Consider the following 15,376-nt stretch of genomic DNA (forward strand, 5'->3'; position numbering starts at 1 on the left):
TTTTTCCCCCATTTTCCCTTTTTTTTTTCTGCTTTTTTTCTCCTTGATTTTTCCTCCTTTTTTCCTGATTTTTGGTGGCTTTTTCCCCCTTTTTCCCATTTTTTTCTGGCTTTCCTCTCACTTTTCCCTGACTTTTCCCCTTTTTCCTCACCTTTCCCACCTTTTTTTTTAACCTTTTCCCCATTTTTCCTCCTTTTCCCCCCATTTTTCCTGTTTTTTCCCATTTTTCCTGTTTTTTTCCGTTTTTCTCCCCATTTCCCGTCGGAATTGATCATTTCCAGAGTCAGGATTTGGGATTTTTCCATGGATTTATTGAGGATCATCCAAGCCGTCAGTGCCGATAGTGAGGAGAGCGCGAGCGAGAGCGAGAGTGCCTGCGGGGAAATCGGGAATTTTGGGGAATTTTTGGGAATTTTGGGGGAATTTTGGGGATTTTTGGGATAACAGGAAAAGGGAAAATTGGGAATTTTGGGAATGAATTTGGGAATTTTGGGGATTTTTGGGGAATTTTGGGGATTTTTGGGGAATTTTGGGGAATTTGGGATTAACAGGAAAAGGGAAAAGTGGCAATTTTGGGGAATTTTGGGAATTAATTTGGGAATTTTTGGGGAATTTTGGGAATTAATTTGGGAATTTTGGGGAATTTTGGTGAATTCTTGGGGAATTTTGGGGAATTTGGGATTAACAGGAAAAGGGAAAAGTGGGAATTTTGGGGATTTTGGGGAATTTTGGGGAATTTTTGGGGAATTTGGGATTCACAGGAAAAGGGAAAAGTGGGAATTTTGGGGAATTTTGGGGAATTTTTTGGGAATTTTGGGGAATTTGGGATTAACAGGAAAAGGGAAAAGTGGGAATTTTGGGGATTTTTGGGAATTTTGGGGAATTTTGGGGAATTTTGGGGAATTTTGGGGAATTTTGGGGAATTCTTGGGGAATTTTGGGGAATTTGGGATTAACAGGAAAAGGGAAAATTGGGAATTTTGGGGATTTTTGGGAATTAATTTGGGAATTTTGGGGAATTTTGGGAATTAATTTGGGAATTTTGGGGAATTTTGGGGAATTTTGGGAATTAATTTGGGAATTTTGGGGAATTTTGGGAATTAATTTGGGAATTTTGGGGAATTTTGGGGAATTTTTGGGGAATTTTGGGGAATTTGGGATTAACAGGAAAAGGGAAAAGTGGGAATTTTGGGGATTTTTGGGAATTTTGGGGAATTTTTGGGGAATTTTGGGAATTAATTGGGGAATTTTGGGGAATTTTTTTGGAATTTTGGGGAATTTGGGATTAACAGGAAAAGGGAAAATTGGGAATTTTGGGGATTTTTGGGAATTTTGGGGAATTTTGGGGAATTTTTGGGGAATTTTGGGGAATTTGGGATTAACAGGAAAAGGGAAAATTGGGAATTTTGGGAATTAATTTGGGAATTTGGGGGAATTTTGGGGAATTTGGGGGAATTTGAGATTCCCAGGAAGAGGGAAAAGGGAAAAGTGGGAATTTTGGGGAATTTGGGATTCCCAGAAAGAGGGAAAATTGGGAATTTTGGGATTAACAGGAACAGGAAAAAGGGAAAATTGGGAAATTTGGGATTAACAGGAAAAGGGAAAATCAGGGAATTTGGGATTCGGGGAAATTTGGGATTCCCAGGAAGAGGGAAAAGGGGAAATTGGGAAATTTGGGATTCCCAGGAACAGGAAAAAGGGAATTTTGGGACATTTGGGATTCCCAGGAAAAGGGAAAATTGGGTATTTTGGGATTAACAGGAGCAGGAAAAAGGGAAAATTGGGAAATTTGGGAAGTTTGGGATTAACAAGAAGAGGGAAAATTGGGAATTTTGGGGAATTTGGGATTAACAGGAAAAGGGAAAATTGAGTGAAATTTGGGATTTGGTGAAATTTAGGATTGCCAGGAAAAAGGAAAATTGGGAAATTTGGGATTAGCAGGAACTGGAAAAGGGAAAATTGAGAAAATTGGGAAGTTTGGGATTAACAGAAAAAGGGAAAATTGGGGAATTTGGGATTAGCAGGAAGAGAGAAAATAGGGAATTTTAGGGAATATCAAGATTAACAGGAACAGGAAAAAGGAAAAATTGAGATATTTAGGATTCCCAGGAAAAGGGAAAATTGGGAAATTTGGGATTAACAGGAAAAAAGAAAAAGGTAAAATCAGGGAATTTGGGATTAACAGGAAGAGGGAAAAGGGGAAATTGGGAAATTTAGGATTAACAGGAAAAAAGAAAAAGGTAAAATCAGGGAATTTGGGATTAACAGGAAGAGGGAAAAGGGAAAATTGGGAAATTTGGGATTCCCAGGATTGGGTGAAATTTGGGATTCCCAGGAATTCCAGGAATTCCAGGGATCTGCAGCCATACCTCCTGGAGGAGCTGTACTCCCGACCTGCAAAGAAAAACCACATCAGCCCCGAAATTCCCACTTTTCCACCCAAAATTCCAACTTTTCCACCCAAAATTCCAACTTTTCCACCCAAAATTCCACCTTTTCCCTCCCAAAATTCCCACTTTTCCACCCAAAATTCCAACTTTTCCCTCCCAAAATTCCATATTTTCGCCAAAATTCTACCTTTTCCCTCCCAAAATTCCACCTTTTCCCCAAAATTCCAACTTTTCTCTCCCGAATATTCCACCTTATCCCCAAAATTCCATCTTTCCCTCCCAAAATCCCCACTTTTCCACCCAAAATTCCATCTTTTCCCCAAAATTCCAATTTTTCCCACCCCAAATCTCCATTTCCCCCCCAAATTCCTGGTTTTCCACCCAAAATTCCATCTTTTCCCCAAAATTCCTGTTTTTCTACCCAAAATCCCCACTTTTCCACCCAAAATTCCCCACTTTCCCTCCAAAATTCCATCTTCTCCCCAAAATTCCATCTTTTCCACCCAAAATCTCCACTTTTCCACCCAAAATCCCATCTTTTCCACCCAAAATTCCCACTTTTCCACCTAAAATTCCATCTTTTCCCCAAAATTCCAACTTTTCCCACCCCAAATCTCCACTTTTCCCCCCAAAATTCCTGGTTTTCCACCCCAAATTCCATCTTCTCCCCAAAATTCCTGTTTTTCTACCCAAAATCCCCACTTTTCCACCCAAAATTCCCACTTTTCTCTCCCAAAATCCCACAGTTTTCCACCCCAAATTCCATCTTCTCCCCAAAATTCCACCTTTTCCCACCCAAAATTCCATCTTTTCCACCGAAAATTCCCCACTTTCCCTCCCAAAATTCCGTATTTTCGCCAAAATTCTACCTTTTCCCTCCCAAAATTCCACCTTTTCCCAAAAATTCCAACTTTTCTCTCCCGAATATTCCACCTTACCCCCAAAATTCCATCTTTCCCTCCCAAAATTCCAACTTTTCCACCCCAAATTCCATCTTCTCCCAAAAATTCCAACTTTTCCCACCCCAAATCTCCACTTTTCCCCCCAAAATTCCTGGTTTTCCACCCAAAATTGCATCTTCTCCCCAAAATTCCTGTTTTTCTACCCAAAATCCCCACTTTTCCACCCAAAATTCCACCTTTTCCCTCCCAAATATTCCATCTTTTCCCCAAAATTCCATGTTTTCCTCCCAAAATCCCCACTTTCCACCCAAAATCCCAGAGTTTTCCACCCAAAATCCCCACTTTTCCACCCAAAATTCCCACTTTTCTCTCCCAAAATCCCACAGTTTTCCGCCCCAAATTCCATCTTCTCCCCAAAATTCCCACTTTTCCCACCCAAAATTCCCACTTTTCCACCCAAAATCCCAGTTTTCCCTCTCCCCCACCTTGCTGAAACCTGGATTTTGGGTGGAAAAGTGGGAATTTTGGGGAAAAGATGGGATTTTGGGTGGAAAAGTGGGAATTTCGGGAGGGAAAAGTGGGAATTTTGGGTGGAAAAACAGGAATTTCGGGAGGGAAAAGTGGGAATTTTGGGTGGAAAACCAGGAATTTTGGGTGGAAAAATGGGAATATTGGGCGGAAAAGTGGGGATTTTGGGTGAAAAAATGGAATTTTGGGTGGAAAAATGGGAATTTTGGGGAAAAGATGGAATTTTAGGTGGAAAAGTGGGACTTTTGCATGGAAAAACAGGAATTTCGGGTGGAAAAATGGGAATTTTAGGGAAAAGATAGAATTTTGGGTGGAAGATGAAATTTTTGGGTAGAAAAGTGGGAATTTTGGGTGGAAAACTGTGGGAATTTTGGGTGGAAAAGTGGGAATTTTGGGTAGAAAAATGGGAATTTTGGGTCGAAAACCAGGAATTTTGGGTGGAAAAGTGGCAATTTTGAGTGGAAAAGTGGGAATTTCGGGAGGGAAAAGATGAAATTATGGGTGGAAAAGTTGGGATTTTGGGGGCAAAAACAGGAATTTCGGGTGGAAAAATGGGAATTTTGGGTGGAAAAGTGGGGATTTTGGGTGAAAAGATGGAATTTCGGGTAGAAAAGTGGGAATTTTGGGGAAAAGTGGGAATTTTGGGTGGAAAAGATGGAATTTTGGGTGAAAAAGTGGGAATTTTGGGTGGAAAAGTGGGAATTTTGGGTGGAAAAGTGGGAATTTTGCGTGGAAAAATAGGAATTTTGGGTGGAAAAGTGAGAATTTCGTGTGGAAAAGTGAGAATTTTGGAGAGAAGATGGAATTTTGGATGGAAAAATGGAGATTTTGCGTGGAAAAATGGGAATTTTGGGTGGAAAAGTGGGAATTTTGGGTGGAAAAATGGGAATTTTGGGTGGAAAAATGGGAATTTTGGGTGGAAAAGTTGGAATTTTGGGTAGAAAAATGGGAATTTTGGGTGGAAAAGCGGGAATTTTGGGAATTTTCCATGGAATTTTGGGAATTCTGACCGTATCGGGGCGAGGGGCTGCGGCTCTGCCGGCTGTATTGTCTCTCCCACTCCTCCCTCTCCTTCTCCCGACGTTCCCGCTCCCTAAAATTGGGGAAAAAACGGGAAAAATTGGGAAAAATTGGGGGGAAATTAAGGGAAAAATTGGGGAAAAATTGGGGAAAGTTGGGAGGAAATTATGGGAAAAAATTGGGGAAAAATTGGGGAAAAAATGGGGGAAATTGGGGGAAAAAATTGGGGGAAATTGGCAGGAAATTATGGAAAAAATTGGGGGAAAATTGGGAGAAAATTGGGAAAATTTGTCAGGAAATTATGGAAAAAATTGGGGAAAGATTGGGGGGAAATGGAGAAAAAATTGGGAGAATTCAGGGAAAAAATTGGGGGAAGTTTGGGGAAAAATTGGGGAAAAATTGGGGGGAAATTGGGGAAAATTGGGAGGAAATGGGGGAATTGGCAGGAAATGTAGGCAAAAATTGGGGAAAAATTGGGGAAAAATGGGGAAAAAAATGGGGGAAATTGGGAAAAAATTGGGGAAAATTGGGAGGAAATTATGGAAAAAATTGGGGGAAGTTTGGGGGAAATTGGGGAAAATTGGGGAAAACTGGGGAAAAATCAGGGAAAATTGAGGGAAATAACTGGAAGAAAATCAGGGGAAAATTGGGGAAAATTGGGGAAATTGGGGAAAAATTGGGGAAAATGGGGAAAAATTGGGGAAAAATTGGGGAAAATGGGGAAAAATTGGGGAAATTGGGGAAAATTGGTTGGGGAAAAATCAGAAAAATGGTGAAAAATTGGGGGAAAATTGGGGAAAATTGGGAAAATTGGGGAAAAATGGGAAAAATTGGGGGAAAATTGGGAAAATTGGGGAAAAATTGGGGAAAGTTTGGGGAAAATTGGGGAAAAATTGGGAAAATTGGGGAAAAATTGGGGAAAATTGGGGGAAATCGAGGGAAAATGAGGAAAATTGGTGAAAAATTGAGGGAAAATTGGGGAAAAATGAGGAAAAATTGGGAAAATAATTGGGAAAATTGGGAAAATTGGGGAAATTGGGATTGGGTCACTCAGGCAGAGAGAGGAAATGAGGATTTTTTTACTTCATGCGGATTTTCCTGGCCATGGCGCGGAGCTCATCCTCCCGTTCCTGGAATGGGAAAATTCCCATGGAATTCTGTTAATTCCTAATTATATCCCATTGATTCCCACTTAGATCCCAATAATTCCTAATTATATCCCATTAATTCCCAATTATATCCCTTTGATTCCCATTCATAGCTCATGAAATCTCATTTATATCTCATTAATTCCCACTTATTTCCCATTATTTCCCATTTATATCCCATTAATTCCCATTTATATCCCATTAATTCCCATTTATTCCCCACTATTTCCCATTAATTCCCATTTCTATCCCATCAATTCCCCTTTATTCCCCATATTCCCATTAATTCCCCATTAATTCCCCATTAATTCCCCATTAATTCCCACTTATATCCCATCAATTCCCATTAATTCCCCATCAATTCCCATTTATATTCCATTAATTCCCATTTATATCCCATTTATATCTCATTAAATCCCATTTATATCCCATTGATTCCCATTCATATCACATTAATTCCCAATTATATCTCATTAAATCCCCATTATATCCCTTTGATTCCCACTTAGATCCCATTAATTCCCATTAATTCCCCATAAATTCCCATTTATATTCCATTAAATCCCATTAATTCCCACTTATATCCCATTATTTCCCAATTATATCCCATTATTTCCCATTTATATCCCATTAATTCCCACTTATATCCCATTAATTCCCAATTATATCCCATTAATTCCCATTTATATCCCATTAATTCCCATTTATATCCCATTAATTCCCATTTATATCCCATTAATTCCCATTTATATCCCATTAAATCCCATTTATATCCCATTGATTCCCACTTATATTCCATTAATTCCTGATTATATCCAATTCCTATTTATATCCCATTAATTCCCATTTGTATCCCACTTACCACCCATTAATTCCCAATTATATCTCATTAAATCCCATTTATATCCCATTTATTCCCACTTATATCCCATTAATTCCCAATTATATTCTATTAATTCCCGTTTATATCCCATTAATTCCCATTTCTATCCCATTAATTCCCAATCCCATTTATATCCCATTAAATCCCATTAAATCCCATTTATATCCTTTTGATTCCCATTTATATCCCACTAAATGCCCTTTATATCCTTTTGATTTCCATTTATATCCCATTAATTCCCACTTATATCCCATTAATTCCCATTTATATCCCATTAATTCCCATTTATATCCCTTTAATTCCCACTTAGATCCCATTAATTCCCATTTATTCCTCATTATTTCCCACTTATATCCCATTAATTCCCATTTATATCTCATTAATTCCCACTTATATCCCATTAATTTGCAATATTCCCATTTATATCCCATTTATTCCCATTTCTATCCCCATTTCTATCCCATTTCCATCCCATTTTTATCCCAAATTTACCCCAATTTTACCCCATTTTTTTTTTTTTTTTTTTCCCAAATTTTATCCCAATTCTATCCCAATTTTACCCCATTTTTATCCCGTTTTTATGCCATTTCCATCCCAATTCTGTCCCATTTTTATCCCATTTCTTTCCCAAAATTTTCCCATTTCTATCCCAATTTTACCCCAATTTTTCCCAAATTTATCCCAAATTTGATCCCAATTCTTTCCCATTTTTATTCCAATTTTTATTCCATTTTTATCCTATTTCCATTTTTATCCCAATTTTTTCCCAATTCTATCCTAATTTTTCCCCAATTTTATCCCAATTCTACCCCATTTTTATTCCAAAATTACCCCAATTTTCCCCCAATTTTATCCCATTTTTATCCCAATTTTACCCCAATTTTTTCCCAATTAAATCCCAATTTTATACCATTTCTATCCCGTTTCCATCCCAATTCTATCCCAGATTTACCCCAATTTTATCCCAATTTTATCCCAATTTTATCCCATTTTTATCCCAATTTTATCCCAATTTTTTCCCAATTTTATCCCCATTTTTTCCCATTTTTATCCCAATTTTACCCCAATTAAATCCCAATTTTTTCCCAATTTTATCCCAATTTTTCCCCAAGTCTATCCCATTTCCATCCCATTTCTATCCCAATTCTATCCCTATTTTATCCCATTTCCATCCCAATTTTTTCCCAATTAAATCCCAATTTTATCCCAATTTTATCCCAATTTTTCCCAATTCTTTCCCAATTTTATCCCAATTTTATCCCAATTTTACCCCAATTTTATCCCATTTTTATCCCAATTTTATCCCAATTAAATCCCAATTTTACCCCAATTTTTTCCCAATTTAATCCCATTTTTATCCCAATTTTTCCCAATTTAATCCCAATTTTATCCCAATTTTTCCCCAATTTTCTCCCAATTTTCCCATTTTTATCCCAATTTTATCCCAATTTTATCCCAATTTTTTCCCAATTTTCCCCCAATTTTATCCCATTTCCATCCCAATTTTTTCCCAATTAAATCCCATTTTTATCCCAAATTTTTTCCAAATTAAATCTCATTTTTATCCCAAATTTTCCCAATTTTTTCCCAATTTTCCCCAATTTTTCCCAATTAAATCCCATTTTTATCCCAATTTTACCTCAATTGAATCCCAATTTTTCTCCCATTTTTTCCCCAATTTCACCCCAATTTTTCCCAATTCTATCCCATTTCTATCCCATTTTTATCCCAATTTTATCCCAATTAAATCCCAATTTTATCCCAATTTTTTCCCGATTTTATGCTATTTCAATCCCACTTTTTTCCAATTTTTTCCCAATTTTATCCCATTTTTACCCAAATTTTATCCCAATTTCTTCCCAATTCTACCCCAATTTTATCCCAATTTTTCCCAATTAAATCCCAATTTTATCCCAATTTTTCCCCATTTTTATCCCATTTCTATCCCATTTTCACCCCAATTAAATCCCAATTTTTTTTCCAATTTTATCCCATTTTCATCCCAATTTTATCCCATTTTACCCCAATTTTTTCCCAATTCTATCCCAACTTTTTCCCAATTATATCCCAATTTTATCCCATTTTTACCCCAATTTTATCCCATTTTTTTTCCCAATTAAATCCCAATTTTACCTCAATTTTTTCCCAATTAAATCCCATTTTTACCCCAATTTTTTTCCAATTTTACCCCAATTTTTTTTCCCAATTAAATCCCAATTTACCCCAAAGTTTTCCCAATTAAATCCCAATTTTACCCCAATTTTTTCCCGTTTCTATCCCAATTTTTTCCCCAATTAAATCCCAATTTTTTCCCAATTTTTTCCCAATTTTTCCCATTTTTCTCCCAAATTTCCCCACCTGTCTCTCATGCTCCTGCTGCAGCATTTTCTCCTGAGCTGCTTTCTTGTCGGCTTTGACTGGAAAAACCCAAAATTTGGGAATTTGGGGGAATTTGGGGATTTTGGGGGATTTTTGGGAATTTTTTGGGAATTTTTGGGTGGATTTTGGGGAATTTCTTAGGGAATTTTGAGGGAATTTTGGGGAATTTTTTGGGAATTTTAGGGTGGATTTTTGGGAATTTTGAGGTGGATTTTTGGGAATTTTGGGGGGAAGTTTTTGGGGAATTTTGGGGTGGATTTTTGGGAATTTTGGGAATTTTGGGGTGGATTTTTGGGAATTTTTTTAGAATTTTGGGGTGGATTTTTGGGAATTTTGGGGTGGATTTTTGGGATTTTTGGGAATTTGTTTTGGAATTTTGGGGTGGATTTTTGGGAATTTTTTTGGGAATTTTGGGGTGGATTTTTGGGGTGGATTTCAGGGGATTTTTTAGGGAATTTTGGGATGGATTTTTGGGAATTTTGGGGTGGATTTTTGGGAATTTTTTTGGGAATTTTGGGGTGAATTTTGGGAATTTTGGGGTGGATTTTTGGGAATTTTTTTGGAATTTTGGGGTGGATTTTTGGGAATTTTGGGTGGTTTTTGGCAATTCTTTTGGGAATTTTGGGGTAGATTTTGGGAATTTTTTGGTGGATTTTTGGGAATTTTGGGATTTTTGGGGTGGATTTTGGGAATTTTGGGGCATTTTTGGGGTAATTTTTTTTTTAATTTTGGGCTGATTTTCAGGAATTTTTGGGGTGGATTTTGGCAATTTTGGGGTGGATTTTTGGGAATTTTGGGGTGGATTTTTGGGAATTTTTGGGGGAATTTTGGGGTGGATTTTTGGGAATTTTGGGGTGGATTTTTGGGGAATTTTTGGGGTAATTTTTTGGGAATTTTGGGCTGATTTTTGGGAATTTTTGCGGTGGATTTTGGCAATTTTGGGGTGGATTTTTAGGAATTTTGGGGTGGATTTTTGGGGTGGATTTTGGGAATTTTGGGGTGGAATTTTGGGGTGGAATTTTGGGAATTTTGGGGTGGAGTTTTGGCAATTTTTTTTGGAATTTTGGGGTGGATTTTGGGAATTTTGGGGTGGAGTTTTGGCAACTTTGGGTGGATTTTTGGGAATTTTTTGGGGGATTTTTTTGAGGTGGGTTTTTGGGATTTTTGGGGGAATTTTTGGGTGGATTTTTGGGGGAATTTTGGGGTGGATTTTTGGGAATTTTGGGGTGGAATTTTGGGGTGGAATTTTGGGGTGGAATTTTGGGTGGATTTTTGGGAATTTTGGGGTGAATTTTGGGATTTTTTTGGGGAATTTTGAGGGAATTTTGGGGTGGATTTTTGGGAATTTTGGGGTAGATTTTTGGGGGAATTTTGGGGCATTTTTGGGGTAATTTTTTTTTAATTTTGGGCTGATTTTCGGGAATTTTTGGGGTGGATTTTGGGGTGGATTTTGGCAATTTTGGGGTGGATTTTTGGGAATTTTGGGGTGGATTTTTGGGAATTTTTTGGGCAATTTTTTGGGAATTTTTTGGGAATTTTTGGGATCCTCACACTGCCTGTTCAGCGCCTTCTGCATCCTCAGCTTGAGCTTCTCCTGCGGAGTCAACTTGGGCTGCAAAAAATCAGAATTTTGGGTGAGAAAATTCGGGAATTTTGGGAATTTCGGGACAAGGATATGGAGAAAAACCTCTGGAATTCCCAAAAAATCCCATTTTTCCCCCCAAATCCAATCCCAGCTCAGCCCTTCCCAAGGGATTTCCCAGGAATTTGGGGAGGATTTGGGAATTTTGGGGATTTTGGGGAAGTGAGGATGGGGAGGAGATTTGGGAAAAATGGGGAATTTGGGGAAATTCTGGGAAATTTGGGGAAATTCTGAGAAAATTTGGGAAAATTCTGAGAAAAATCTCGGAAAATTCTGAGAAAAATATGTTGAGAAATTCTGAGAAAAATATGGGAAAAATTCTGGGAAAAAATGGGAAAAATTCTGGAAAAAAATGGAAAAAATTCTGAAAAAAATGAAAAAAAATTCTGAAAGAAAGGGAAAAATTCTGAAAAAAAATGTGGGAAAATCTGAGAAAATTCTGAGAAAATTCTGAGAAAATTCTGAGAAAAATGTGGGAAAAATTCTGAAAAAAAATGGGAAAAATTCTGGAAAAAAAATGGAAAAAAATCTGGGAAAATCTGTGAAAATTGTGAGTAAATCTGGGAATATTCGGAGAAAATTTGGGGAAATTCAGGAAAATGTGGGAAATTCTGAGAAAAATATGGGAAAATTGTGGGAAAATGGTGGGAAAATGTGGGAAAATTCGTAGAAACTTCTGAAAAAAATCTGAGAAAATTCTGAGAAAATTTTGAGAAAAATGTGGGAAAATTCTGAGAAAATTTGGGGAAATCCAGGAAAAAGTGGGAAAATTCAGGAAAATGTTGGAAATTCTGAGAAAAATATGGGAAAATTCAGAGAAAATCTGGGAAAAATTCTAAGAAAATATCGGAAAATCCATGAAAAAACGGGAAAATCCAGGAAAAAGTAGGAAAATTCAGGAAAATATGGGAAAATTCTGAGAAAATACAGAGAAATTTAGGGAAGTATAGGAAAATTCTGAAAAAATATGGGAAAATTCTGAGAAAATTCTGAGAAAATATAGAAAAACTCAGAGAAAATTTGGGGAAATTTAGGAAAATCTGGGAAAATTCTGAGAAAATGTGGGAAAATCTGGGAAAATTCTGAGAAAATTCTGAGAAAAATATGGGAAAATTTGGGAAAATTCTGAGAAAATCCAGGAAAAAGTGGGAAAAAGTGGGAAAATCCACGAAAATCTGGGAAAACTCTGAGAAAAATATGGGAAAATTGTGAGAAAAATGTGGGAAAATTCAGGAAAATGTGGGAAAATCTGGGGAAATTCTGAAAAAAAATGGGAAAAATTCTGAGAAAATGTGGGAAAATCCAGGAAAAAGTGGGAGAAAGTGGGAAAATCCAGGAAAATGTGGGGAAATTCGGAGAATATTCTGAGAAAATATGGAAAAATTCAGAGAAAACGAGGGAAAATTCAAGATAATGTGGGAAAATTCAGAAAAATTCTGAGAAAATATAGGAAAATTCTGAAAAAAATGGGAAAAATTCTGAGAAAAATTTGGGAAAATCCAGGAAAAAGTGGGAAAAAGTGGGAAAATCCAGGAAAAAGTGGGAAAAATCCACGAAAAAGTGGGAAAACTCTGAGAAAAATATGGGAAAATGTGGGAAAATCCTGAGAAAAATATGGGGAAATTCAGAGAAAATTTGGGAAAATCCAGGAAAAAGTGGGAAAATCCAGGAAAAAGTGGGAAAAAGTGGGAAGAAGTGGGAAAAAGTGGGAAAAAGTGGGAAAAAGTGGGAAAATCCACGAAAATCTGGGAAAACTCTGAGAAAAATATGGGAAAATGTGGGAAAATCCTGAGAAAAATATGGGGAAATTCAGAGAAAATTTGGGAAAATCCAGAAAAAAATGGGAAAAATTCTGAGAAAATGTGGGAAAATCCAGGAAAAAGTGGGAAAATTTGGGAAAAATCCAGGAAATCCCCCCGAGGTGATTTTCCCCCCAAATCCCCTCAATCCCAATCCCTCCTTCCCTCCCAGGTGATCCCAAGAAATTCCCGAATTCCTTCCCAGCCCTGCTGGGAATTTGGGATTTTTGGGATTTTCCTCCTTTTTCCCAAAAAGCTCTGCAGAGATTCCATCAAAACCCCCAAAGGGGAAATTCTAAATTCTTACTGACTTTGGCAGCTCCGGAATCTTTACCAGCCGCAGCGTCAGCCCTGCGGAAATGGGAAAATTGGGAGTTTAGTCCATTTTTTGGGGAAAATTTGGGATTTTAGTCCTTTTTTTAGGGGAAAAATGGGGAAATTTGGGATTTTAGTCTATTTTTTGGGGAAAAATAGGGAAAATTTGGGATTTTAGTCCATTTGTTTGGAAAAAATTTGGATTTTAGTCCATTTTTTGGGGAAAATTTGGGATTTTAGTCCATTTATTTGGGGGAAAAATGGGGAAAATTGGGAAAAATTGGGATTTTAGTCCATTTATTTGGGGAAAAATGGGGAAAATTTGGGATTTTAGTCCTTTTTTTGGGAAAAATTTGGGATTTTAGTTCATTTTTTGGGGAAAAATAGGGAAAATTTGGGGTTTCAGTCCATTTGTTTGGGGAAAAAATGGGAAAAATTGGGGAAAATTGGGATTTTATTACATTTTTTTGGGGAAAAATGGGGAAAATTTGGGATTTTAGTCTATTTTTTGGGGAAAAATTGGGATTTTATTACATTTTTTTGGAAAAATTTGGGATTTTAATCCATTTTTTTGGGGAAAATTTGGGATTTTAGTCCATTTTTTGGGGGAAATTTGGGATTTTATTCTATTTTTATGGGGAAAAATTGGGAAAATTTGGGATTTTAGTCCATTTTTTGGGGAAAATGGGGAAAATTTGGGATTTTAGTTTATTTTTTTGGAAAAAATTTGGATTTTATTACATTTTTTGGGGAAAATTTGGGATTTTAGTCCATTTATTTGGGGAAAAATTTGGATTTTATTCCATTGTTTTGGGGAAAAATGGGAAAAATTGGGATTTTATTCCATTTTTTCCAGGAAAAATCAGGAAAAATGACAATTTAACTCCATTTTTTCCAGGAAAAATTAGGAAAAATGACAATTTAATTCCATTTTTTCCAGGAAAAATCAGGAAAAATGACAATTTAATTCCATTTTTTCCAAGAAAAATGGAAATAAATGATGACTTAATTCAATTTTTCCCAGGAAAAATGGAAACAAATTACTAATTAATTCCATTTTTTTCAGGAAAAACGGAAATAAATTACAATTTAATTCCATTTTTTTCAGGAAAAATGAGGAAAAATGACAATTTAATTCCATTTTTTTCAGTAAAAATGGAAATAAATGACAATTTAATTCCATTTTTTCCAGGAAAAATGATGATTTAATTCCATTTTTTCCAGAAAAATGATAAAAAATAATGATTTCATTCCATTTTTTCCAAGAAAAATCAGGAAAAATGACAATTTAACTCCATTTTTTTCAGGAAAATGACAATTTAACTCCATTTTTTCCAGCAAAAACCCCAATAAACCACTTTTTTTCCCGTTTTTCCCAAAATTCTGGTTTTTCCCTTACTTTTTCAGCTTCTCTCCGAGGGCTGGCAGGGCTGCAGCTCGGGGCTGAGTTGCTTTTTGGGGATTTTCGGGGGATTGGGATTTGCTGCTGCTGCTGCTGCTGCTGCTGCTGCAGGAATTGCGACTGTTGCAGGAATTGCTGCTGCTGCTGCTGCGGCGGGAAGGGCGGGAGGGGCGGCGGGATGCTGAGCGGGTCCTGGATTGGGGAGAAAATTGGGAAAAGTGGGGAAAAAATTGGGGAAAAAATAGTGAAAAATTGGGGAAAAATTGGAGAGAAAATGGGGGGAATTGGGGAAAAAATTGGGGAAAATTTGGGGGAAAATTGGGGAAAATTGGGAATAGATTAAGGGAAAAATTGTGGAAAAATTGGGGAAAATAGTAATGGGGGAAAAATTGGGGAATTGGGGGATTGGGGAGAAAATTAGGGGAAAATTTGGGGAAAATTGGGGGAAGAAAAGGGGAAAAATTGGGAAAAATTGAGGAAAATGGGGAAAAATAGTAGAAAAATTAGGGAAATTGGGAAAAATTGGGGAAAAATTAGGGAAAATTTGGGGAAAGATTAGAGAGGAAAATTGAGGGAAAATTTGGGGAAAAATTGGGGAAAAATTGGTGAAAAAATGGGGAAAATTGGGGAGAAAATGAGAAAATTGGGGGGAAAATTGGGGAAAATTGGCAATAGATTTGGGGGAAAATTTGGGGAAAATTTGGGGAAAAATTGGGGAATAATTGGGGAAAAATTGGGAGATAATTGGGGGAAAAAATGGGGAAAATTTGGGGAAAAATTGGGGAATAATTGGGGAAAAAATCATGAGGATTTGGGGGAAATTTGGGAAAAATTGGGGAAAATTTGGGAAAAATTGGGGGGAAAATGGGGAAAATTTGTGGGAAAAATGGGGAATAATTGGGGGAAAAATGGGGAAAATTGGGGAAAAAATCGTGAGGATTTGGGGAAAAAATTGGAGAAAAAATTGGG

The 15,376-nt window shown here is 36.8% G+C and overlaps 1 protein-coding gene across 1 annotated transcript; it reads right to left on the minus strand.

Moving 5' to 3' along the window:
• Positions 1–285: 285 nt before the first annotated feature.
• On the minus strand, positions 286–14,598 carry CLASRP (CLK4 associating serine/arginine rich protein). Its single transcript, XM_085044049.1, has 8 exons — positions 14,405–14,598; positions 13,002–13,041; positions 10,801–10,861; positions 9,229–9,287; positions 5,923–5,969; positions 4,830–4,912; positions 2,369–2,393; positions 286–374 (listed from the first exon to the last, which is right to left on the minus strand). Exons 3-8 carry the CDS (start codon positions 10,823–10,825, stop codon positions 332–334), a joined length of 282 nt encoding a protein of 93 aa, XP_084900175.1. The 5' UTR covers positions 10,826–10,861; positions 13,002–13,041; positions 14,405–14,598; the 3' UTR covers positions 286–331.
• Positions 14,599–15,376: the final 778 nt, after the last annotated feature.

This window comes from Lichenostomus cassidix, unplaced genomic scaffold, assembly GCF_008360975.1.
Source record: "Lichenostomus cassidix isolate B80296 unplaced genomic scaffold, HeHo_3.0 HiC_scaffold_35, whole genome shotgun sequence".
Classification (NCBI taxonomy): domain Eukaryota; kingdom Metazoa; phylum Chordata; class Aves; order Passeriformes; family Meliphagidae; genus Lichenostomus; species Lichenostomus cassidix.

What these genes read in the sequence shown, in the direction of transcription:
- CLASRP (XM_085044049.1), bottom strand. Translation starts at nt 10,825, where the DNA reads ATGCAGAAGGCGCTGAACAGGCAGT. An exon ending in AGCAGGAGCATGAGAGACAG is followed by an intron (nt 5,970 to 9,228) that starts GTGGGGAAATTT and finishes TTCCCATTCCAG; the next exon opens with GAACGGGAGGATGAGCTCCG. An exon ending in GAGTACAGCTCCTCCAGGAG is followed by an intron (nt 375 to 2,368) that starts GTATGGCTGCAG and finishes ATTTCCCCGCAG; the next exon opens with GCACTCTCGCTCTCGCTCGC.